The following is a 26,142-nucleotide window of genomic DNA, read 5'->3' on the forward strand; positions in this document are numbered from 1 at the left end:
TTATGCAACTGCAACTGCCACTTTGAGTTACTCTATTATTTAGGTCAAAGCTGATTATTCACTGCTAAGTCAGCAGAATATCCCTAGCCACCAGGCAGTAAAAAAAGAAAATCTTTTATATTTTAATTAAATGAAAAGCCTTTCTCCCTTCTCCAGAGCAAGCATATCAGTGGGAGGAGGGAGTTAGGAGAATGGGAGGGATTAAAACTTGGTTTTGGTACCTTCCTTTTGTGATTTCCTTGGTTATTTTTCTCTCTTGCCTTCCTTCCTTCCCTCTTGTCTTCATTTCTTATTTTATAAGTAAATGACCATATTCTCAAAGTAAAAGACTCAGTATATAAAGAGAGTTGACCAGGAAAGACTCCTCTTGTCATTACCCCTCTCCTCTGCCCAAAAGCCCTGGTAACAGTGGACAGGTATCCTTATAATTCTAAGTAAAATGCATCTCTCAACGCTCACATGTGAATGTACAGACATACATTTTGACAGGTTACTTCTGCAGCTTGTGTTTTTCTTTGTTTAGCCACATTTGGTGGCTACTACCTGAGTCCCTAGTTATAAACAAAGTGGTCCCAGTGACACAGAAGGAATGTGTTCTAAGGTACCTCATTTGTACATCCTCCTCCCTAACTGTGGTTTTTCCTTCAGGATTTGTTTGTCCCCTCTCTCTTGGGGACTGGGCCACCTTTTACTCAGGCAGCTCCAGATCTCCTTCCTCTCTTTTGGGGCTGGGGTTACATGCTGCGTCTGAATTGGAATCTTTTCTTCTCATTCAAGTCCCCCTCTTCCTGAATGCCTTGTACAAAAGAAGCTCCTTCTCCTTTTTCCCCCTGAGGAGAAAAGTGTAACTTGCATGCATTTCACAAGCAAAAGAAACAAAAAAACTTCTTATCTTGTTTTCTGTCTGTCTGTTGTGATTCCTGAGAAGCTAGTTTTCCAGAGCTTCAGATTTCTCATCCTTCTTTCTTGAGTGATTTGAAAGGTTAAGGGCTTTTCACTGTTGGTATTACTTTTAACCCTCAGTTGCTTTGCGATTCCTCTTCAGAAAGTTTCCAGATGCTTTGATAGATACTTGCGTGTGTTGTTTTGAAAATCTCTTGCAAATTATTCCCTTGACATGAGAAGATTCAGCGGTCCTTCCTAACTTCTAAATCCCTTTTTCTCAGTTCGTTTTCCTTTGAGGTTTCATATTCTCCAGCCCTAAACGTCTTATCCCCATGCACTATACACATTACCTCTGTTAACTGGACAGGGTTGCCTTCTTGCCCTTCTCTGGTCCCCAAAGCTTATTAGTGTCTCATCAGCCTTGGGAGTGTTGGAAAGGAAGAAAATTTCCTCTACCGATCCAGGTTCTTCGGGCTAGTCTAAGAATTAGATTGACATGCGTGCTGCATGCTAATTCGCTTCAGTCCTGTCCGACTCTTTGCGATTCCAAGGACTGTAGCCCTCTAGGCTCCTCTGTCCATGGGATTCTCCAAGCAAGAATACTGGAGTGGATTGCCATGCCCTCCTCCAGGGGATCTTCCTGAGCCAGGGACCAAACCCATGTCTCTTACATCTCCTGCATTAGCAGGCGGGTTCTTTACCACCAGTGTCACTTGGGAAGCCCAAATTGACATGAGACAGATTAAAAAGAAAAAAATCAAACAAAAGTTTACTAACATGTATACTTAGAAGAAATCCAGAAAAAGTGAGTATATGCCCAAATGGCCAAAACCCTCACTTTAGCTGAAGATGGTATTTACCTGATGGTAATACCTGAAGATGGTACAAAAGAGAATGTTGGTATAAAAGTTTAGGACTTCAAAGGGAGGAAGGTAATTGACATGAAAATGAAAAGTAAATGTTTGCTGGGGGTGGTGGAGACAATGGAACAGAAAGTGGACTCTAATCTCTAATCTCCCCCTCACCCAGCCTGTATTTTATAGGATCTCTGGTGATGGTGATGATGTGATGATGTTCCAGGAACAGTCCTCTATCTAAATTATTTTTAAGCAGTTGTGGGGAAGGGCAGAATTTCTTCCTGGGTCTTGTGGGCCTTGATCATTTTGCAGCTTGAACTAATCTGCATGCCAGAGACATTTTAGGGTGGCACATCTTGGTCCCCTACAGTCTTGCCTTTGAAACTTTCTCTAGAAATTTCACAGTCCAGAGTTGATAGACTGCTTTATATCTCATTGAACCAATCTCTTAATCCTAACAGTAGGTCAGTTCAGTTACTAATGTCAGGAGGCAGTGATACAGGTGGGCACTGAAAGTTAGGCCTACAGAGTATAAGCAACCAGGTATTTAATAAGAGGCATTTCTATGGAGACAAAGAAGAAAAGAGATTGATGGCTGGAGCAAATTATAAACCCAGTGTCTGAATCCTGAGAGTCACCAGCTGAGACTTGTAGAGGTTAGGCTCTAAGCATCTTTTGCTGGTTGAAATGTCTCTGGTGATGTCATCTGGTATTCAGGTAAACTTCCTGAATGACTTGCAAAGCAACAGGCACAAAGACTATCTAAATGTGAGCTCTCTTAAGTGTATATCAGGCTGTTCAGTTCCAGTTCATAATCTTCAAGAAAACAACAGCTTTGGTTCTCAGTGATTTCAAGTCAGAAATGAGAGAAAAATTGAAAACCTTACTTGGGGAGTTATAGCCAAATATTTGAGGAAACTAGAAGAATTCAGGATCTAGTCCAGTTTACAGGTAGAAAAACAAAACCTCAAAAGTGATTAACAGAATTAGATTCTAATGTCCATAAATATGTATTATAGTTTCCATTGAACATAAGTTTTTTTCTCTCTCTAAAATCACCTTCATCTTTACCAAAGATAGCCAAATTAAGACTAACTTGTTTGTAAAATAAATTTAGTTTTATTAAACTTTGCCTGATTATTTCATAAGTCCAGGCTTTTAAAAGCATGCTTTGCCGGAACTTTTTCATAAGGAATCACCAGATTGAACTTTTAATTGCCTCTCAGGACCAGGAAGCCACACTGAACATGACATTAGATTCACCTGTAATACCTATGAATTTGGGTGAATTTTTGTCTCCTTGAGGTTCCTAAAATTATCCTGAGGTTCTTGCACCTGCCAAGAAGGAATCTTTCTTACTCACCAGGTAAAGCTGATGGGAACCCTGAAGTCATGGTACCAGCTTGTCTTTCCAAAGAGCTTTATGGCTCCACGAAGTCAATCTTAGTTCTTTAAAGCTGTCTGGTCATATCTAATTCTATGCGTGTCTCTCTCAAATCTGACAATCCAGTCAAAGCCCTGGTAATGTAACCAATGTTTCTAATTGTATCATGTTATAGGGAGAACAGATTCTTATTGAACTTATACAGTTAGCTATATTGCCATGAAAATAAGAATACTCATTGACTTTCCACATACTGGAGACATCAGATAGGGAGAAAAAAAAAGATAACTGTTTCATCTTTGTTAAGCAATTGTAAACTGTTATAACAGTGTTTTGTTCTGTTTACTTTTTTGGACTGGCAAACTCATGAATGCATACCATAATTTCTAAAAACATACATTACCTCATAATATAATGCTTTTTTCCAATGTGGTACAAGACATGTTTTTAATAAACACAAACCTCTTTAGTGTTTCTGTAATAAGACAGAAGATTTAGACTAGTTTAGCAGTTAATGTTTCAGTATTTTATCTTACTTGGAAGTGATAAAGACATTCAATGAAGCCCCATCATTTAACTTAGCAAAACTCCAAAGTTTTAAATTACTAAAAGATTTGGAGAAACTTTTTTTTTTTTTGGTCATCCTAGCACAAGGGCCATGCTAATTTTCTCTGTATTATTCCGGTTTTAGTATATGTGCTGCCAAGGCAAGCACTAGACAAACTGTTTTTAAGTAGGCACACCATAAAACATAAAAAAATTATTGAAGAGTTTATCTAAAAACTCTTGTCCTATTTACATTTATTTAATTTAGTTGTTTCCAACAATTAATGTTTAAATTACTCATAAAAACTTGATGAGACATTAGACAAAGTCAATCATCATCTCAAGTTATTTTTCTTGCTGACCAATTTTGTAACAGAGGTAACATGGTCATCTTTGATCTGTAGTAACTTAGGTACAACGAAAGATTATTCTTAATTTTGATAACTCTAAAGACATGTCTGTATTAATTAAACTGACAGACTAGCTTTAATACTGAGTATTTTCCCAGGTCACATGAAGCTGAAATTCATTAGGGCTAGTTTCTATTATATTTCTGAGAACTTAAATAAGCACCTGATTTTCTTTAAGTCAGTTAAATAGAGCTCTTTTACAAACTAATTTTGGCAATACCATTTGGAGGTAGAAAATACCACACATCTATAACATATGTGTATAGACATATGTGCATGCATGTGTGCTAAGTCGCATCAGTCATATCTGATTCTTTATGACCCTATGGACGACAGCCTGCCAGGTTCCTCTGTTCATGAGGTTCTCCAGGCAAGAATACTGGAGTGGGTTGCCATACCCTCCTCCAGGGGATCTTCCTGACCCAGGGATCGAAACCCCGTCTCCTGCATGGCAGGCAGATTCTTTATCATTGAGCCACTGGGGAAGCCCCATATAGACATATACAAATAGATAAACAGACACAGAGACCTCACAGTCCCAATCTAAAATTTCAGCCATGAACTGGGTATAATAATACAAAACCCACCTAACTGGATTTCTGGCAGATGGAACAAATCATGTTCACATGGATTTCCAAGAAAAAAAGAAACTGCAAATCCATCAGTTAATCATCACATTGAGCTCCTATCTTGAGTGACTTTATTTATACAGAATCTTGGAAGATATTAAAGGTTAGCGAAAAGATGGAATTACAAATAGTTACAATATAGTATGATGACAAAAGTGTGTACCACACAGAGAAAGCTGCTTCAGAGTTGGCAGAGGCGCGCCGGGGAAGGCTTCCAGGTTGAGCTAAGTCTAGGAGGATAAACCCATGGCCTCCATCTGGGCATACAATAGAACAGTGAGTAGGCGGAAGAGCATAGTCAAGACTTGGGGTCGAGAAACGAACGAGTCCTTGGAGAAAAGAGAGTTCTTTTGTATGGGTAGAGCCTAGGAGAGAGACAGGAGATAGGGCAGAAGAGGCGCACATGAGCCAGATTTTCATGTGCATGACCCAGATCTTAAAGGACCTTAGGTATCGTGCAGAGAAGAGCAGTCTACATCCAAGGAACCACTGAAGGATTTTGTGCAGAGGAGTAACGTGATTAGATCCACATTTGAGTGAAGAAAAGAGCATGACACTTGAGGCAGGGAGATAAGTCAGCAGGCTAAGCATTTTTCCAGGCCAAATAGGTGGTGGCCCAAAATAAAAACAAAGTTACAAGGTGACAAAAACAAGGAAGAGGTAGAAGCAGAGTCAGCTGGCCATGTGACTGATTGAGTGCTAAGCCGGAGAAATATAGTTTATCTACAAATCAAAATTAAAAATGTTTCAAATGAAATACGTTTCTACTTAACTGTCTCCAGCATTTGTGATGAGCAGTTTACAGTGTGTTCTATTTCTGTCTTCCACATCCTTGCCAAATCCCTGAGATGCTGAATGGGTCTTTGGTTGGAAGTTTTCCTTTGGGGCGTTAATCCACCCAGGATGTTGCTCAAAAGCCTTCTCTGGAACAACAGAAGGGGACTGAGACCTTGGGGCAGCCTTATATAAATGAGAATCACAATCCTTTGTTCCTTTAGCAAATATTTATCAAGGGCCATGATGTGCCCCATACTGTTCTTGGCCCTGAGAATTGGGGTATGAAATAGCTTGAATTTTTCAGGCCTGGGCTGGAAAAGTAATGAGTTTTTAGAACTCATTTATTTATTTTCAGTTTGGCTGCTCTGGGTCTTGGTTGTGGCACACGAACTCTTCATTGTGGCCCAAGGGCTATTCTCTAGCTGTGGCGCACCAGAGCTTCTCATTGCAGTACGCAAACTTCTCTTGTTGCAGAGTACGGGCTGTAGAGCACACAGGCTCCAATATTTGCAGTGTACTTGCTCAAGAGCTCTCAGGCTCAGTAGCCCCACAGTGTGAGACCTTAGTTCCTCGACCAGGAATCGAACCTGTGTCCCTTGCACTGGAGGGCAGATTCTTGTAATGTTGTTATTCAGTCATGGAGGCTGGAGGCCAGGAGGGATGTCTTGTAATGTTGTTGTTATTCAGTTGCTAAGTCATGTCCAGCTCTTTTTGACCACTTGGATTGCAGCACACCAGAATCCCCTGTCCTTCACTATTTCCTGGAGTTTGCTCAAATTCTTGTCCAATGAGTCAGTGATGCTAGATAACTATCTCATCCTCTCCCTCCCCTTTCTCCTTTTGCCTTCAATCTTTTCCGGCATCAAGGTCTTTCCCAAATGAGTCAGCACTTCACATCAGGTGGCCAAAGCTTCAGCTTCAGCATCAGTCCTTCCAATGAATATTCAGGGTTGATTTCCTTTAGGATTGACTGGTTTGATCTTGCAGTCCAAGGGACTTACCGACCAACTGTCACGTTCATATATGACTACTGGAAAAACCATAGCAGCTTTGACTATATGGACCTTTGTCAGCAAAGTGATATTTTTGCTTTTTAATATGCTATCTAAGTTTGTCATAGCTTTCCTTCCAAGGAGCAAGGGTCTTTTAATCTCGTTGCTGCTGTCCCCGTCTGCATTGATTTTGGAGCCCAAAAAAAGAAAATCTGTCACAGCTTCTACTTTTTCCCCTTCTAGTTGCCATGAAGTCATGGGACCAGTTGCCATGATCTTTGTTTTTTTAATGTTGAGTTTTAAGCCAGCTTCACTCTCCTTTTTCACCCTCATTAAGAGGCTCTTTTGTTCCTCTTCACTTCTGCCATCAGTGGTATCATCTGCATATCTGAGGTTCTTGATATTTCTCCTGGCAATCTTGATTTCAGCTTGTGATTCATTCAGTCCGGCATTTTGCATGATATACCTGCATATTAGGGCTTGCTCTATGGCTCAGTAGTAAAGAATCCACCTGCAATGCAGAAGCAGCAGGAGACTCAGGTTCGATCCCTGGGTTGGGAAGATCTGGAGGAGGCCATGGCAACCCACTCCAGTATTCTTGCCTAGAGAATCCCGTGAACTGAGGAGCCTGGTGGGCTATATTTCACAGGGTCACAAAGTGTTGGACACAACTGAGGTGACTTAGCACACATGTGTACACACACCTGCATATAAGTTAAATAAGCAGGGTGACAATACACAGCCTTGATGTACTCCTTTCCCAGTTTTGAACCAGTCAGTTCTTCCATGTCCGGTTCTAACTGTTGCCTCTTGACCTACATACAGGTTTCTCAGGAGACAGGTAAGGTGGTCTGGTATTCCTATCCCTTTAAGAATTTTCCACAGTTTGTTGTGATCCACACAATGAAAAGGTTTCATGTAGTCAATGAAGCAGAAGTAGATGTTCCTCTGCCTTTTCTAAACCCAGCATGTACATCTGTAAGTTTTCAGTTCAGGTACTGCTGAAGCCTAGCTTGAAGGATTTTGAGAATTACCTTGCTGGCATGTGAAATCAGCACAATTGTACAGTAGTTTCGACTTTCTCTGGCATTGCCCTTCTTTGGGATTGGAACAAAAACTGACCTTTTCTAATCCTGTGGCCACTGCTGAGTTTTCCAAATTTGCTGACATATTGAGTGCAGCACTTTAACAGCAGCAGCTTTTAGGATTTTAAGTAGCTCAGCTGGAATTCCATCACCTCCACTTAATCTTTGTTCATATAATGCTTCCTAAGGCCTACTTGACTTCACACTCCAGTATGTCTGGCTCTAGTTGAGTGACTGCACCATCGTGGTTATCTGCATCATCGTGGTTATCTGCGTCATGAAGACCTTTTTCTCATGGTTCTTCTGTGTATTCTTTAATGGGTAGGACTTAAATGGGGCTCCTCCAGGTAGCATAGCACAGTGTGTTCTGTCTCCCCTGCTTTCCCTGTGTCTTCTGTTTTTCTTTTCTCCCCCACCCCAGTTCAGGAGCCATGTTTAGCTAATGCTGAAGAATTACTCAGCTCTTGTAAACTGCTGAGCTGGGTGTTTGGGTTTCTTGGCTGAACTAAGTACTAGATGGTGATTCAGCAGAAACTTCAGGTCCAACAACTGGCAGGGAGGGATCAGAATAAGAGGGAAGGGTAAGAGGGAGCCAGGAAAGGAAGGGGTGGGGGTGGGGCAGCATGGGCAGGAGCTCAGCTGGAAGTGTCCAGGAAGAGCTGTGTGAATCCGGATGTCCACAAGCTCCAGCATAGGGGTGCACCCCTCCTCCACTGCTTATTTGTCCTTGGAGGTGAGAAGCCCTGCCACAGGCTCAGCACATCTGTCCTTAGAGGGGCTTCTGAGATTTCCAAAATGATGCTGGTGCTTCGAGGTGAAAAGGGCTGGAGAAGGGAAGACGTGCTGTAGCGTGGTAGGCAAGATCTATTCCGAAGCCCCACTATGCACCTTCCCAGAGCTGGAATCAAAGCTTTGTTGATAGGAAAGAACTGCATTTGATGTTGTTGTTTTTGCTTCCTTTTCACGGTTTTGTCTTTCACCAGTCCTTCACTCCTGTGATAACACCAACCTTTGTGGTAAGTAGGCAGAGACATGAGATTTTATAATAGCTCCTGAGCCCGTATGAAAAATGTCTTGACTCTGAGTGAGCCCAGGATTTCAGAGAGCTGGCTCTGTGTCTCTGAACTCCTACCTCAATTTCCTCTCTGAGGTCTGTGAGGAGGAAAGACAGGCAGGCCTATGTGGGCTGAGCTGGAATCTTATCCGAGTCTCGAGGTCGGGCGCCTTAGAGCTCAAACGGGGCTGCGGTGTTTTCTTCGCCTGTCAGTGTCTTCCGGCAGCCGGCACTGGTTACCTCCTTGGATCTGGAAACGGCTGAAGTAAGTCAGGCCAAGGGAAGCAGCTTTTCCACAATTAGAAACACGTGCCCAGTCACATCTAAAGAGCTGGGTCCAGCCTGTCACAGACCGCAGCGGAGCCACACCCCCTGCGGCAGGCATTGAAGTCACTGGCTGGGGGCACCACCCTGAGGACCTGTCGGAGGGGCATCACCTTACCCCTTTTGCTCCTGGTCCAGAGGGAGGGAGTAGGGGAGCAGGCCAGTATGGCAGGAGGCTGCATGCCCCAGCAAAATGTGAGGCCAAGAAATCAGTGCTCTGGCAGGCCCATGACCCAGGTGAAATTTACGGCTGCATCAGAGGGCTGGGGAGCTCCATCCCAGAAAGGTGCTTATTTTGAAGCTCTGGAGGGGAACAGGGTGTTCTGATTTCTACCAAGTGGCATCACTAGCTTCCCTTTCTGCAGCTGCCTGCTTTAGTACATTCCATCTTTCTTTTTTCTGTCCTGACCTTCTTTCTGTATTCTGCTCCTCTCAAGCTCGCTGACGCACGCATGCTCTCTCTCTCTCACTAGTAATGATGTGTTTTGTTCCTCCTCCTTCTTCATCCCCGCTGTGTCTCTCATGATCTTTCCCTCTCTCCTTCATCACCTGTCTTTATGGACTTTGGCCATGCTGGGCATTTTTACTGCCTGCTTTCTCTTATCTGAAAAGACAAAGAGAGCCCAGGTTCTGGAAATGCTAAAGGAAAACAAGCCTTGCTAAGCTGCCTCTAGCTCACTCCTGAGTAAAGAATGAGCCAGCAAAACCAAGAAATCCAAGTGGAGTTCCCGGAGTTGGAGAGAAATGTATTGTGACATTGATAAGGGACCACAGGAGGGAACACAAGGCAGAAAAGAAAGTCTGCTTGTGGGAAATAATTTTCCAAGCCCTGGGGGACCGGCAAACACAAAACCGCTGGTTTCTGAGGAACAGCCATCCTAGTCTCCCCCTTTTTCACACTGGCATCTTACTTCCTGCTGCCCAGAAAGCAACTTGGCCAGCATCTTCAGGTGACAGACCCAGAGCCCCTAGTGGCCATGGGTACCACTGACAGGAGCAAGGGGGAGAGAATGTGGGCATGGGAGGAGAAGAATGATGTGCATGTGATTTAAGAAAGGCCGGTGTAGTGGCAGAATAAGCAACTGGGAATTGGAGGGACGGGGACCCAAGGGGGTAGTCCTGTCTTTGGCACTAATTAGCTAGAATATTACTTCACTCACATATAAGATGAGGTTCTGGGTCTCTCTGACTGCCCCTGAGGTTGGAACCATGCCTCTGGGTAGTAGGGTACAGACCTCTCCCTTCAGTACCAAGACCTATCTATAAGTGAGCCCCAACTGTGTCACTCTCAGCACTGCTCTTATAACAGTCAACCCAGACCCCTAGCCAAATGGCTTCTTCCTGACTTTCACCCATCAGACCAGAGCAGTGTGGTTCATGGAGCAGAAGCTGGCTTGACTAAAGGAACGAGAGTGGTTTGAGGATCCATGTGAGAAAGTGCTCATTAGCCCTCTGCTAAAGATACGAAATGACCCTTTGCCTGACCAGCTGAGCAAGAAGCCAGAATCCTCTATCCAAAAGCAAGGGAGGTCCTAAAGACAGTCATCCAGTGGTCATGGTGGGGATAGCTTGTGCTTTGTGAGCCCTTTGGGGGAAGGAGAAACAGCCGTGTTATGTACCCTCCCCCATCTCTGTCTAGCATCAGCAGTACTTGCCCACCCTGCTTCATGGGGTTGTCCCCTGATATAAAAACCCTGATGTTTACTCTCTAGAGAAGCACAGTGGCCCTGTGCAGCCTCAGTATTTTCTGAATTGATTTGTCCATCTAGCCATCCTCTATTCAGTACATATTAACACCTACTGTGCATCAGGCCGTTACAGGATCTCAGGATCACCCTAGCCAGCAGTGTTGTTAATGGCTGTGTGTGCACTGTTGGCTGCAGAAGAACAGAGAAGTTTCCTTCTTTTCTGGACCTGATGAGTAGAGCAGCTGCAGCAACATAAGCATTCCTTGCTTTTTGTAGGACACTCCTTCCTGTACAGAATGGGTGGTGCAACCAAGGTACATGGACAAGCTTGAACATCTGGGCTCCTTGTGCAGTGCCTTGACCTTATGTTCACCACTCCTGTAGCCCCCTAATCCACCTTTGTGCCCACTCTTCCAGACAGCTTGGGTTGAAGGACCCCAGAGCAGGTGATTTGTGGGTGAGCATCCTGCTGAGAAAAAGGTTGAGACATGAGAAATTGAGGCAAAGGATCAGGGATAGAGGAGGAAGCAAGAAGGGAGAAGCAATGCAGCTTTGCAGGGTAGGTCCTGATGTGTGATATGGTAGCTCGAGAACCCACCAAACCATCCCCTTTCCCATCTTCTCTGCTTTGCCGCCAACTGTCAGCATTATCCTGAGCAAAGCATGCCCTCTTTTTGAGTTCCAGTTTCTTAGCTTATGAACAATAAGGATAACCATGTAACCTTTTGTACAGTCATACACCGGTTATAGAGCATATTCGTGGCATTAAAATGGACCATACTTCTTGCCATTTTACAGATAGGGAAGGGAGGCTCAAAGAGTTTGACTGGCTTGTCCAGAGAGTAAGTGACCATGTTGGGAAGGGCATCATGGCCATTGGGTTCTTCAAGTTCTATGTTGTCTCATTCTTACTTTGCCCAGGCTGCCATGTCCCTCCGAGGGAGCCATCTCTGCCTCTGCTCCTCAGACCTGCTCAACCCCACCCCCACTGCTACCATTTCACTCCTTACACAAGTTGCTCTGAGCTCTATTGGCTTGATCTGTACTTGACAGAGACACCAGAAACCCGTGTGGTCCTCTACCCGCAAGGTGTTGCTGGATAGAGCTGAGGGGAAGAGGGATAAAGTCACAGCCCTGGCTCTGTGATGCTCTTAGGGACTTAAGACCAGCCCCACAATCCCTAATTCATCCTTAGAGGATTTTCTGAAGGAAGATTTATTTATTTACGTTAAAGATTCACTGATGTTCTGTTTCAAAATGGACTAGAGAGATTGATTTTAAATTGCTTCTTTTACCGGTAGTCTATAATGTACTAATTTAAGGTAAAATTGTCTCCCAAATGTTTTCCTATTCTTTCCTTCCAACTTTTGTAACCCTTGGATCTTGTGCACCTCGACTCCCTGAGTCAGTTGGGGTGGACTCTGCCTGGGGAAGCTGCAGAGCGGAGGCGTCCGCGACAAGATAGCACACAGTAGGGCCACCCTTTCCCTTCTGCAGGGAAAAATGAACTTAGACTCTCGACTCCTGAGCATCTCTTGGCTCTCCATAGTGACATCTTTTATGGCCTTTGATTGTAGCCTCTGGTCCGTAAAGTTAGGAGACCAACCAAACTCTGGGGACAGAGAACAAAGGACTCGTGTCTGTGAACATCTCAGCACTCCACTGGCCTCGAAAGAGGTTTGTAACTCTTGGGCCTGTGTGTCTGTGCGTCTGGGTTGTGCACATGGGCCTGTTGCTGTATGGACTATGGAGGAGGCTGGGGGAGAACCCAGGATGGATGAAGGAGTATGAAGAGTCTTTTGCCCTGAATCTATCTGAGAGGAAGTGCACAGATAGAGTTACCCTAGGGTGAGCCTGTTTACTCCTGTATTGAGTTACCAAGGGGAGAAAGAGAAGGTGGAAGAGCTGAGATGCTATCATGTACAGCATGTGATGTGGAAGTTCGCCAACCAGGTTAGCACATTGGTGACCTCACTTTCGCTGCCTGCTCCCGGTGCTCCGCCCCCCACCCCCAACTGGTGTCCTGTGAGGCCTGTGACAGGCACTCCTTTGGGGCCCTGGCGTGTGCTGCCTCGTGAAGGCTATTCCCCTGCGTCCTTGTCTTTCTCTGTGGTGTCTGGCCCTGCATTCATTTCCTATTACTGCTGTAACAAATTACCATAAACTTAGTGGCTTAAAACTACACAGATGTGTCGCCTTTCAGTTCTAGAGGTCAGAAGTCCTAAACTCAAGGTGTCCAAGGCTGAGGCCCCACTGAAGGCTCTGGGGAGAACTGTTTCCTCACCTTTCCCAGCTTCTGTATTCTTCGGCTCGTGGCCCCTTTTGCATCTTCAAAGCCAGAAGCATAGCATCTTTAAATCTCTCCTTCTCTCTCTTTTTTTCTTGAAATATATATAGTTAATTTACAGTGTTGTGTTTATGGTATACAGCAAAGTGATTCAGTTACAGATTTTCTTCTTCAGATTCTTTTCCATTATAGTTTATTAAAAGATACTGAATGCAGTTCTTTGGACTATACAATAGGAACTTGTTTATTTTACATATAGTACTGTGTATCTGCTAATCCCAAACTCCAAATTTATCCCTTATCCCCTTTTCCCTTGTGATAACCATAAATTTGTTTTCTATAAAAATATGGAATGTTTCATGAATTTGCTTGTCATCCTTGCACAGGAGCCATGCTAATCTTCTCTGGTCATTCCAATTTATTAGTGTGTGTGCTACCAAAGTGAGCACTCAAGCCTTTCTCCGTCTCTGACTTCTGTTATCACATCTCTTTTTGTAACTCTGACCTTCCTGCCTGCCTGTTATAAGGAGGCGGGGCCCCCTCAGATAATCCAGGATCATCTCCCCACCTGAAGATACTTAATCACATTTGTGAAATTCCTTTTGTAAGGCAACATTCACAAGATTAGAATGTTGACACCTTTGAGGTGGTGTGTCTGCCCACCACAGGCCCAATGAGTTCCGGTGTCTTGTCAGAGGGAAAAGTGAAACAGAGGCTTCGTGACTCCCCAGGGATCACAGTGTGAGGATCAGGGCTGGCCTGGGGTGAGGGAATCAGAGTTTGAGGATCAGGACTGGCCTGCGGTGAGGGATACCTTCTCTTAGGGAGCAGGAGCTTACCTACCCTCTTCCCGGTGGACGTCCCAGATCGGCACAGGCACTGTCATGGGTCTGACAAGGATTCTGTCTCTCTGCTGGTCCTACAGATTTCCCAGGGCAGAAAGCGCTGAGCCCTGCTTTCCCACCTACATGGCAGTTACCAGGCCCTGGGTTCTGGGCAGGGTAAGAGATTACTGGGTTCTGAGTCCCCTCCTCCTGCCTGCCTCATTTTTTTTGTCTCTCTCCCATTACCTTGACATTAAGGTTTTCAAACGGGGCAGATTAAGTAACCAACCCCTGACTTCAGCATCTTCTTGAAGTCTCATCTTCTTGATAACCTTTCACCGTCCCTTTTTTTTATAAGCCAGGAAACAAAAGAAAAAGAGAGGAGAAGATGCCCAAGAAATACAGAGAAACCTGGGATTCCATGGGGCCCTCTAGAGAAGCAGCAACCCTCCACACAGTCAGATTACAATGCACAAGAACCCATCTTATGTCTTCCTGTTTATTTTGTCCAGCTAGCCTCACATTATAAAAATTCTCTAATGCTAGGATCTTCCTCACCTATAAGAAGCATCTCTGGGGAATTCCTTGGCAGTCCAGTAGTTAGGACTCTGAGTTCTCATTGCCTAGGGTCCGGGTTTGAGTCCTGGTTGGGGGAAACTAAAATCCCACAAGCTGTGGGGCTTGGCGAAAAGAAAAAGGAAGCATCTCTGATTTCCTTGGGCTGACCTAGGGTCTCCGTGTGGATGCCTGCCAAGCTTCTGTGAAGAGCTCTACTGTCATCATGTTGCTTTGTGATCTTTTAGCTCAGCCATCTCCCCTCTTACAGTGTGAACTTCCTAAAGAGAGGAAGGGACTTGTGTCTTATTTATAGCTCCCCCCACCAGGGTATCTAGTAAGGTTCTTTGTAGATGACGGTTGGATGGATGGATGGATGGATGGAGACTCTCACATCTCAAGCTGCAATTTCCCCTCATCCCCATCTACATGTGGCTTCCCTAAGGTCACTGTATCTCTAGCATGCAGAACTCAAGATCTGGCTGGAAAGAGAGCAGGGACATAGCCCTCAGCAACAGAAAGCACTCTGGGTATAGACAGAGACAGAATGCCTGAGGAAGGCAGGGTCTTGGCAAGTGTTGCCTTTCCTCACTGACCTTTCCTCTTGGGATGGAAGCTCAGGTTTCAGCCTGCTGTGAGGGAGGCTAACCTGGGGTACCAGGAGACTGAAAGTACCTTCTCTCCCCTCAGTCACATGCTGTGATTGCCTACAGGGCCAAGGGTCAGACGGGGTGGGGGGGTGGTGCTGCAGCCGTTGTCCAAGGAGATTAGTGTCACAGGCAGTCTATCTCCCCCACCCTATTCTCAAGATTTCTCTATTATGTCTGAATGAGTGAGTGAAGTTGCTCAGTCGTGTCCGACTCTTTGCGATCCCATGGCCTGTAGCCTACAAGGCTCCTCTGTCCATGGAATTTTCCAGGCAAGAGTACTGGAATGGGTTGCCATTTCCTTCTCCAGGGGATCTTCCTGACCCAGGGATCAAACCCTGGTCTCCCACATTGCAGGCAGACGCTTTACCGTCTGAGCCACCAGGGAAGTCCCTATTATGTCTGAAAGATTCCTGAAAAGTCTAGAGGTTAAAGATTAGTTAAGGGCTGGGTTCTTGTGGGGGTAGGCTTAGGAAGGACAGAAGACATGCACAGTAAGTTAACTTGACAAATGGTCCTTTCTTTCAAACTTCTCGATGTCCCCAGGAACACTGTGAAGAAGCCTTTCTGGCTGCCTGGTTAAGCTGGCACATGGGGAGGTGACCTCATTTTGCCCTCTCCTCCCCTTGGCAAGGATGATCTCTGCATGATGACATCATGATCTGGTTCCTCATTCTGTAATCCTTACCTCTCCTGGAGTCACAAGGGTTTTGTTTCCTAATCTTCCTTTCATACATCAGTCTCCTTTATCCTTTAGTCATTGTTTGTATCTGCTTGAATTCCAGGGGCCCAAGGGCCCAGACTTGTACCTAGGGGCCTGGGGAGGAGTTGAGATTACAGACCTAATTACTTGTTACCAGGCATGTGATCCTGAAATCCTTACTGAATTGAGCAAGATAATGTGTATGTATCAGGACATCTCAGCCCATCTGGAACATTTACAAAATGTTCTCCTAATTCGGGCACATGAAATCCTTCCTCTGAAAACATGTTTTGATTCTCATTATATGACACCATCTTGGATAAAAGCTCCTCCACTAGGAATCAAGAGTTCCTGCCCTTGAAGTTATGCTTCCTGCTGCTGTTTTGACGACGTGAAACCAACTGAGAAGGTTCCTGGAGAGCTGGGGAGATTGGTGCCCACTGTAGAAAGTGCAGACTGAGATGAGACTGGAGGATTGATGAATTGCGGCATTTTCTTTATTCAAGTATTAAGTATTTGTTGAGCACCTACTATATGCAGGCACCAATGATATGCCCTGGCTTCCCTGGTGTCTCAGTGGTAAAGAATCCGCCTGTCAACGCAGGAGACTTGGGTTTGATCCCTGGGTTGGGAAGATCCTCTGGAGAAGGAAATGGCAACCCACTCCAGTATTCTTGCCTGGAGAATCCCACAGACAGAGGAGCCTGGCAGGCTACAGTCTATGAGGTCGAAAAAGAGTCGGACACGACTTAACGATTAAACAACAGTGACAAACGATATGCCCTGGGGTTAAAAATATGAAAAAGTCATAGCCCTGCACTTCTACAAGGAGACACAGAAAAAGAAAGAGAAAATTGTAATACAAAGAAATAAGTGCCAGCCTTGTTAACAAAGTGGTCTGGGAGTAGAAAGGAGGAATTAACTTTGTTCCTTGTCTACAAAATGCAGCTGATACCTCTTACCTGGAAGGCACCTTGTTAGGAAAAATAAAATAATAAAGACTCATGGTGTGGGTGACATTTGAGCTGGATCTTGAAAGATGAGGAAGTTCCCAGGTAGAAACAGCACAGGGAGGAAGGTTACAGATGGATAATACTGTCAGGACCTTACCCTGAGGAGATGTTCTCAGAATCAAGTAAGGTTGGAAAATACTTGGAAAGTAAAAGCACAGTTTCAGGAGAAGGTGTTGATAGAACTTGGTCAGCTGTTCAAGGAAAATCTGAGGCCTGATTAGAGGCTTGAGGAGACAGAGTCTCGCTACATGTATGGCTTGTCCCCTGGAAGGTTGAGGGCACATCCTGGTGTCTGTTTCAGGGGAAGAGGAAACAAGGGGATTTTAATTTTTTCCCATATTCTCAAGTACTTCATAACCATCAGGAAGCTGGATGACTGCAGCCCCTGTGCTCCCCTAAGTTGCTTAGGCAGTGTGGCAGTAAAACCATCCTATCACCTAGCTTTTGAGCTCTTGGCCAGCCCTTGGAGGTTCCATGTTGTTAGTGTTTCTATGGGATCCTTGTGACTCCTAGCCCCCCATGCCACCAAAGAAGATATGGGGATGGTGGCAAATAAACATGAAAACATGCTCAATAGCATTAGTCTCTCAGTTCATTTCAGTTCAGTCGCTCAGTCGTGTCTGACTCTTTGTGACCCCATGAATCACAGCACGCCAGGCCTCCCTGTCCATCACCAACTCCCGGAGTTCGCTCAGACTCACGTCCATTGAGTCAGTAATGCCATCCAGCCATCTCATCCTCTGTCGTCCCCTTCTCCTCCTGCCCCCAATCCCTCCCAGCATCAGAGTCTTTTCCAATGAGTCAATTCTTCGCATGAGGTGGCCAAAGTAATGGAGTTTCAGCTTTAGCATCATTCCTTCCAAAGAAATCCCAGGGCTGATCTCCTTTCAGAACAACAGACTGGTTCCAGATAGGAAAAGGAGTACGTCAAGGCTGTATATTGTCACCCTGCTTATTTAACTTCTATGCAGAGTACATCATGAGAAACGCTGGGCTGGAAGAAGTACAAGCTGGAATCAAGATTGCCGGGAGAAATATCAATAACCTCAGATATGCAAATGACACCACCCTTATGGCAGAAAGTGAAGAGGAACTAAAAAGCCTCTTGATGAAAGTGAAAGTGGAGAGTGAAAAAGTTGGCTTAAAGCTCAACATTCAGAAAAAAAAGATCATGGCATCTGGTCCCATCACTTCATGGGAAATAGATGGGGAAACAGGGAAACAGTGTCAGACTTTATTTTTTGGGGCTCCAAAATCACTGCAGATGGTGACTGCAGCCATGAAATTAAAAGACGCTTACTCCTTGGAAAAAAAGTTATGACCAACCTAGATAGCATACTCAAAAGCAGAGACATTACTTTGCCAACAAAGGTCCATCTAGTCAAGGCTGTGGTTTTTCCAGTGGTCATGTATCGATGTGAAAGTTGGACTGTGAAGAAGGCTGAGTGCCGTAGAATTGATGCTTTTGAACTGTGGTGTTGGAGAAGACTCTTGAGAGTCCCTTGGACTTCAAGGAGGTCCAACCAGTCCATTCTGAAGGAGATCAGCCCTGATCAAAACCTCAATGAAATGTCACTACATACTCTTTTGAAATGGTCGGACTTTTGAAGCTGACAATATCAAATGCTGCCAAGGATACAGAGCAACAGGAGTATGCATTCCTGGTGGGAATTCAAAATGATATAACCACTTTGGAAAACAGTTTGGTTATTTCATATACAGTCAAACTACATTCCCCATATGACCCAAAATCCCATCCCTGGAAATTTACTTAAAAGAAATGAAAACTCCCCTCAAAGACCTCAATGATCCACTCAAAAACTTCTGTGTAGGTGCTTATAGCAGCTTTATTTATAATAGCCCCAAACTGGGAGCCACCCAAATGTCCATTGCCTATTGAATAGAAAACTAATACATTCATATAGTGGAATGTTTCTCGACAATAGAAAGGGAGTATTAATGTATACAGCAACATGAATGGATCTCAGAACCACCATTTTAAGTGAAATAAGCCAGACACAAAAGGCTGCATATTGTATGATTCCATTTATGTGACATTCTGGAAAAGGCAAAACTTTTGGGACAGAAGTTAAATTGGTGACTTCCAGAGGTAAGGGAAAGGGGCTGACCTCAAAGGAGCACAATATAAAAAAGGACTTTTAGGGGTGTTGGAAATGTTCTATACAGAGGATGTTGAAGTGACTAAACAACTGAATACATTTGTCAAATCTCATCAAACTGTACACTTACAAAAATGAACTTTACTAAATGTAAATTAGAACTTGAAAAAGCTGAGTAACAAAAGATTCCCTTAAACCTTGTTACCCTAAAATCAGGTTCAGGAAGACGACATCCAGGATTCTACCAGCTGCTTAGGGCTCCTCTTGAGCACACAATATCTTGAGCCCACATTCATGCCCTGATGAGAGGCTGATTTTTCCCCAAAGTCAGTGCCCACACTTCCATGCTTACTTCTGACTTCTAAGCCTGAGCAGGGCATGTTCTGAGCAAGCAATCCGCATTTGGAACCCCACCTACTAACCCCTCCAAAGTTTCAGATGCTGGTGATGAGCCTGCGGCATTTTTGGCTCGCCTGTTACAGTCTCATCATCAGGACCGAGGAGTGTTGCTGCTTCTGTCCAGAGGGATCCAGTAGTCTCCTTATGGCCCTGAGGATGTGTTTGGGGGTCTGTCATTGCAGTGCTCCTCACATGGATCAACTGCTCCAGTGTGCGGTGGGCCACCCGGGTTCAAGACGTCTTCACAGCTGGCAAGCTCCTGGCCCTGGGCCTGATCATCATCATGGGAGTTGTACAGATCTGCAAAGGTGGGTATCATCAGAACACGCCAACCCTTGCGTGTATACACACCCTCGCACTGTCTGTGGATGTGTGCACAGCCTGAGATGTCCCAATTCTATCCTTTTTTACGTATTATTACTATTTATTCATTTGGCTGTGCCAAGTCTTAGTTGTGGCATGCGGGATTTAGTTTTCCCAGAGCAGGGATTGAACTGGGCCCCACTGCATTGGGAGCCTTAACTCCCAGTGCAACTAGGGGAGTCCTTGAATGACTTTTTGTATTCGCTTGCTTGACAAAGGGGACAAGAAACCAATTTCCCCAGGATGGTTGGGAGCTGAGCACCCCCTGGGGTGCCAAATTCTCTCCTCCCTTGCTGACCTCATGGTTCCAGCACAGGTAAATGAAGATTCCATATTTCTAAACATTGCTGTTTGTCCCAGCTCCAGGAAAGCTCTTTGTATCTTATATTTTATCTTGTCTGTATCTTAAATGGGAGACAGAGGAGATTTTTACACATTTCAGAAATTACTCAGCTCCACAAGAGAGAGCTCTACATTCCTGGGGCCCCTGCCAACATTCCCCATTGGATTGGCCCTTTCCAAGCCTGAGTCTGTTTGGTTTCCATGGTTCCCATGGCAGCACCAGACTTTGCCTAGTGTCACTACCTCCTAGAGAAAGTCAGATGACAAACAGGGGGACCTCCCACCTGCCCACAGGCCCTGGAAGTGGTACGGTGTGTCTGGATTTTGATTCCAGGAAACAGAGTTAAGGTTCAGCTCTATAATGGGCCTAATAATTTTCATCCTTTGGATTCATTTCTTGAGCAGGTGGTATTATTTTCAAGAGTTGAGACTTAAAGAAATCGCTGGGCTGTCTTTTCAAAGATATGAGGCTCTCCTAATCTGGTCTCAAAGCCTTCTCCCGATCACTCTCATCTCATTATTTCCTGTCTAAATGCTCGATTATGGGTGAAGATATAACATATGGTCAGCTACTCTGTATCTCATTACAGTCTTAGCAGCCTTTCCTGAGGACCCCATGTGTTCAGGATACTGTGCTGAGGGCTGAGAAGGCAATTGGAAAGCTGTCCACTGAAGTTTCCCCATCTTCAGGAGATGTATTCCATGAAAAGATAGAGCAAACACACACCCTAGGAAGAGACAGGAGGATATTGACAAAGAAAGCACAGCAAGCTTGAGCTAATGGCATCACAGAAGCTTATGTTTGAGCGTCTGTTGTTCTTGCTGCTTTCTCCATGAAAATGTACAAACTTGAATATGAGGGAGGGTGGTCAGAAGACTGCCAGTGACTCCACTCCTGCATCTCTGAGTCCTAGTGAGCCAGCTCCATTTACCCTGCCCTGCCCAGTAACCTCTCCCAGTCTTTCCTTCCAAGGAACTCTGCCTTTTGAAAAAGGAACATTCAGAGCTGTGCTTTGGACCTGAGCCCCCACTTGAACTCATCATTATCATGTTCTGGGGGGTCCTGAACTTCTTGGCCCATTTTGGCCCCACTTCACCAATATGTGTGGTTCACTGGAGACCAGGGACCTGGGGCTGCCGGGCTCTGACATGTGTCTCTCTGAGCAGCCTCTTGTCTGTGTGTCCACAGGACAGTACTTCTGGCTGGAGCCAAAGAATGCATTTGATAATTTCCAGGAACCCGACATCGGCCTCATCGCATTGGCTTTCCTTCAAGGCTCCTTTGCCTATGGAGGCTGGAACTTTCTAAATTACGTGACTGAGGAGCTTGTCGATCCCCACAAGTGAGTTACAACAGCTCTCCCCCTCCCCCTTTCAATATCCAAGGCACCTGCCACTGGAAAGAGGGAGCCAGGTGCCCACCGCCCACTTCTCCCGATAGCCCCCTTCTGACCATGACCTGGAGAAATGGTTCATTTTGAACCATTCAAAATGGTTCAGCCTGAAGAAATGGTTCATTTTCCAGGAACTTAGACCATTTGTCACTCACCCTGCAGGAGAAAAACAATCCAGTGACTACCCTGGAGCAGATTACAAGCTGAAAGTGGTACTGAGATAACTCCACTGCCTTAGAGAATGAAAAGTGCCCTGAGAGAATTCCAGGCATCTTACTCACCTGTCTTGCAACAGACAGGTCTTTGTCTTGAGATGTAGGAATTATGAGGGGTGGGGGGAGCACATTGTGGAGACTCTGGTCAGGAAGAGATAAACAGGTGTGGAGTGTACTTCTAGCCTAAGCTGTCTTATTTCCTTTCAACTGTCCTGCCCGTATGGAGACAAAATCCACCCCCCAAGTAGAGGGAACATCACAGAAGGCTGCAAGGTCAGCTTCCTGCAGAGAGACAGAAGGCACTCCCCGGACCCCCTGACTAGGCAGGTGGTCCCAGGTGCCAGACCTGCCCCCTCTCACCTCCTCTCCCTCTACAGGAACCTTCCCAGAGCCATCTTCATCTCCATCCCACTGGTCACATTTGTGTATGTCTTTGCCAATGTGGCTTACGTCACTGCAATGTCCCCCCAGGAGCTGCTGGCATCAAATGCAGTCGCTGTGGTAAGAAATTAAACCTGAGGAGGGATAAATTAGGAATAGGGCCTAACAGAGATGCACTACTATATATAAAATAGATAAAGAATAAGGACCTACTGTATAGCACAGGGAAATATATTCAATATCATGTCCTAACCTATAATGGAAAAGAATCTGAAAAGGAAGATATATATATATAAAAATATATCACTGAGTTGCTTTGCCTGAAACAGTAAGTCAACTATAGTTCAACTTAAAAAAAGGATAGAAATCAAACTTACATGCCCTCAAAACTAAGACCACATTGTAAATCAACTATACTCCAATAAATATTTAAAAGCAAAAACTCTCATACGCCCTCAAACCAGGAACAGTGACATAGCCTCACTGGTTTAATCCCACTCACTTTCCCCCGATCCATGACTTTGTGGGTTTGGAAGTCTTCTCAAGTCCTCAGGGCAGAAGCCACACCTTCAGGTGTCCAGGAGCAATCAAAATATTTACTCTCTGACCCTTGACAGAAAAGTTTGCCAACTCCTGATCTGTGGTGGTAGTTTAGTCACCAGGTCCTGTCTGACACTTTCAGTCCTATGGACAGCAGCCCACCAGGCTCCTCTGTCCACAGGACTTCCTAGATAAGAATACAGGAGTGGGTTGCCATTTCCTTCTCTAGGGGATCTTCTCAACCCAGGGGTTGAACCAGCATCTCCTGAGTCTCCTTCTTGGCAAGCCGACTCTTTACCACTGAGCCACCTGAGAAGAGCTAACTCCTGACCGAGGGCACTTTAAACTGTATATGTGATGATTGTATAAAGGAGATGGGTTCCTCCTCAGAAAGTCACTGTCTTGCACAAGACATGCCATTTCCCTCTGCCTCTATGACCACGCCTGGACAACCTGACTCCTTCCCGCATCAGGGAAAAGCGTGTGCAGTTTGTGTTCTTTGGGGAAAGAGATCTTGCAGGTCCAAGGCCTTCTGGTCCTTGTTACCTGGGAAAGACCTGGGAACCACGTAGTTCCCTCATGCGGCTTCACCCGGACCACAGCCCCACCCCGCCACTGTTACCACACGTCTCATCTCTGAAGACCATCAAGAAAGAGGCCCTGCACTGTCCATTCACAGACATCAACCCTCCCCAGCAAGACAGCTCTTCTGAACAACCCCTCCCCCAAATGTGCTATGGGTTATGCATAAAGACAAGTGCCGTAACTCAAGTATGTCCCTGGCTCAGAGAATGTGGAAAAAGCTGCTCCCCAACATTTTATATCCTTTCAATACATGAAGACTAGTGTATAGCTTCACCACCTTTTCTTTAGCCTACGTAGTGGTTTTTTCTTATCATACCAACCACCCCCCCAATATCTTCTGTTTCTATGAATCAAGATTTATTTCTATTTTACAGATGGAAAAGCTGAGGCTCAAAAATTAAGAACTTTGCTCAAGATCTCATAGCTCCTAAATGCTAGGCTATGATTTGAACCCCAGCCCGCCTGACTCATTAGTGTATCTTATACGCGAGGCCTGGAATCACACTGCTGGCTTCCGGTCCTCACCCTCCACTTTCTGGGTGTGTGATCTTAGGCAAACTACTTAATTGCTTTGTGCCTCAGTTTCCTTATCCATACAGCAAGGATAACAAATGTTTATTATTATTATCACCACCACACACAGCCTTGTTCATTATTCAGTCCCAAACATTACTGACTCCCCACTGTGTAGTCATCACCAAGGGACCTGGGGGTGCACAAGCGGCCAGGACATGGATTCCATTGTCCCTCCTTCCCTGGACTTTAACCCGAGACTCAGCAGGGGTGGGTTTGGGAGGGAGCCTTCTCAGCAGTGACATGCATGTGGAAGGCTGTGAGCTCGCTTTCTCTACTCACCCTCTTGTTTTCCCTCTCAGACTTTTGGAGAGAAACTCTTGGGGGTCATGGCCTGGATCATGCCCATTTCTGTCGCCCTGTCTACATTTGGAGGAGTCAATGGGTCCCTCTTCACCTCCTCCCGGTGAGTGCCATCCAGGCCCTTCCAGGGCCAGGGACCCCTCTGCTGTGCATATTGCTCTGTATATGTGGGGGGGGGGGGGCTTGTCTCCATCAACGGGGCTTTGTGTGGGCGCCTGGCGGAGGAGCCTGTGCTGCTCATGTGGTGACGCACGACGTGTGTGGCTTTACATGTGGTGGCAAGAAGCACCAGCCTTCCCACCTCATGTCCAGAGGAGCAGAGGGCTGAGGAGGCCCGAGCCGTGTGCTTGGCAGCAGGACAGCATCTTGCCTGCAGCCTCGGAGTCCCTTTTCCACTTGCCTAGAAACAGGCCATGCTGGCTGGAAAGGAACCCCACTCTGAAAGAGACCAGGAGGGACCCATGCCCGGGGCCTCTGGGCTGACCTCCCGTGAAAGTCCTGGGTCCAGACTGCAGGTGGAACCGGTTCATCTCTGAGTGCCCTGAGGGTGCAGGCTCCTCCCTGTTGAACAGACAAGCAGTTGTGGAAGGCCCTTGTGTGGCCACCATGAGACTCGGGTAGGGGTGTGAAGTGAGAATTGGGGAAGAACGAAAGGGAAACATTTGTCCAAAGCCATATCTCACCCCAAACTCTCAGGGAAGCCCAAGGTGTGAGTGGACCCAGGAGTCCCCAGCCCCCACCTCCGCACACCCGGACATCTGGCCCCCTCTTTGATGTCCCATCTCTTGTCTCCAGAATGGGCGGTTGAGCCCAGCAGATAATGGATGATTTCCATTGCTGTGGCTCAGAGGGTTCCTCCCAGGGTTCTTAGGAAGCCCCCCTCCCCCAAGGACACAGTCCTACTCACAAGCTGTGAGCCCCTGAGTTCAACTGCTTCCCAAGCACCAGTCATATCAGGGAGGAGTTCCCATGAAATGACAAACGAGTGTCATGTTTTCAGGACAGGGAAGGGAAGAGGGCAGGGCAGGGAAGAGGGAGTGTGGGCGTTCCCTTCACCCCAGGACCCTCCGGCACTCACCCACGGCAACCTCGTATGCGTGTTACACAGGAGCAGTGGCCGCCTGGAGGCCCCAGCCAAGGGCGAGCGGTGGAAGATCAGTGACCCCTGAGGCTCTCTGGGATCTTTTGGAGGAGAGTGACTGGCTCCAGTCGCTTTAGAGTGGGGTTTGTCCCTCGGGCAGGCTGAGCAGCAGTCTGCGTGCATGTAGTCCGGCTGTGTGTGCATGCGGAGGCGGGGGCCCGGTGCGCTCAGCCTTGGAGTCAGAGGCACAGCTCACCCAGCAGGCCTCCTCAACTCATCCTTCCAGTTCCTTCCTCCCTTCCCTCCTCTCTCTTACTCCTTTGTGTTTGGGGGAAGGGAGAGGATGATTCTTCCTGAGGAGTAGGCGTGTGTATGCGTGTGTCACGCTTAATGTCCTGTCTGCTCCGTGGTTGGCTCGCCGGGCAACGATTGTCTCTTGTGAACTTGACTTGCCAGTGCTGTTGGACCTGTCAACTGCCTTGGTCCTGGCTGCATGTGGAGGAGAGAGATGAACATGGGACCCTGGTTATGTGCATGGTGAGGCCCACAGAGCACCTGGGGCCCCCTGGGTGCATGAGGCTGCCCTGCAGAGGCGATGCCGTGCAGCTGCATGAAACTATGAAATGGGCGAGGTTGCTGATGGTGGCAACGATGGTGTGCATATGGGTACTTTGGGCCATAATCAACCCTCACACTCCTCAGGAGCTGCTGCTGATAGCCCCACTCTCCCCCATACCCAAATGACAAAGTGACAGTTCTCTCCAGACCACCCAGCGTACTGACTCTCTGCCATTCTGTCCCCCCATCACATCCCCTTCCTCTCACCCCTTAGCTGATCCTTTCCCTCCAAAATCATAGAAAAAAGAAAAAGTGGTCTAATTTCTACTAATATGTAAATGACTCCTAACAGCTTACAGTATTCTTTTTTCTTGGGAGAGGAAAGAGGAAGAAGGGCTGCTCTTTATGTTAAAATTTCTCTCTCTCTCTCTTTTTTTTCTTATCCTGGCTACACTGGGTCTTGCTGCATCAAACAGGCTTCTCTAGTTGTGTGTGGGCTTCGTTGCCCCACAGCATGTGGGCTCTTGGTTCCCCAACCAGGGATCAAACCTGTGTTCCCTGCATTGGAAGGCAGATTCTTAACCACTGGACCACCAAGGAATTCCCTAAAATCTCTCTTTTTAAAAAT

The 26,142-nt window shown here is 46.0% G+C and overlaps 1 protein-coding gene and 2 non-coding genes across 4 annotated transcripts in view; 1 reads left to right on the top strand and 2 right to left on the bottom strand.

The window, feature by feature from the left end:
- The window catches only part of SLC7A8 (solute carrier family 7 member 8), a 52,759-nt gene that overhangs the window by 18,994 nt on the left and 7,623 nt on the right, over window positions 1-26,142 (top strand). The window contains exons 5-8 of one of the 2 annotated variants that reach the window (XM_061430429.1): window positions 19,362-19,487; window positions 21,074-21,227; window positions 21,871-21,994; window positions 23,875-23,978. In XM_061430429.1, coding sequence (XP_061286413.1) covers window positions 19,362-19,487; window positions 21,074-21,227; window positions 21,871-21,994; window positions 23,875-23,978 — 508 coding nt within the window. Of the gene's footprint in view, window positions 1-19,361; window positions 19,488-21,073; window positions 21,228-21,870; window positions 21,995-23,874; window positions 23,979-26,142 lie in introns of those variants that run through there. The other variant, XM_061430430.1, reaches the window with a different exon arrangement.
- On the bottom strand, window positions 3,735-3,841 carry LOC133256349 (U6 spliceosomal RNA). The gene has a single exon (XR_009739211.1). It is a non-coding gene; the product is annotated as a U6 spliceosomal RNA (small nuclear RNA).
- On the bottom strand, window positions 13,260-13,367 carry LOC133256351 (U6 spliceosomal RNA). Its single transcript, XR_009739213.1, has one exon. It is a non-coding gene; the product is annotated as a U6 spliceosomal RNA (small nuclear RNA).

Source organism: Bos javanicus, chromosome 10 (assembly GCF_032452875.1).
Source record: "Bos javanicus breed banteng chromosome 10, ARS-OSU_banteng_1.0, whole genome shotgun sequence".
Lineage (NCBI taxonomy): Eukaryota > Metazoa > Chordata > Mammalia > Artiodactyla > Bovidae > Bos > Bos javanicus.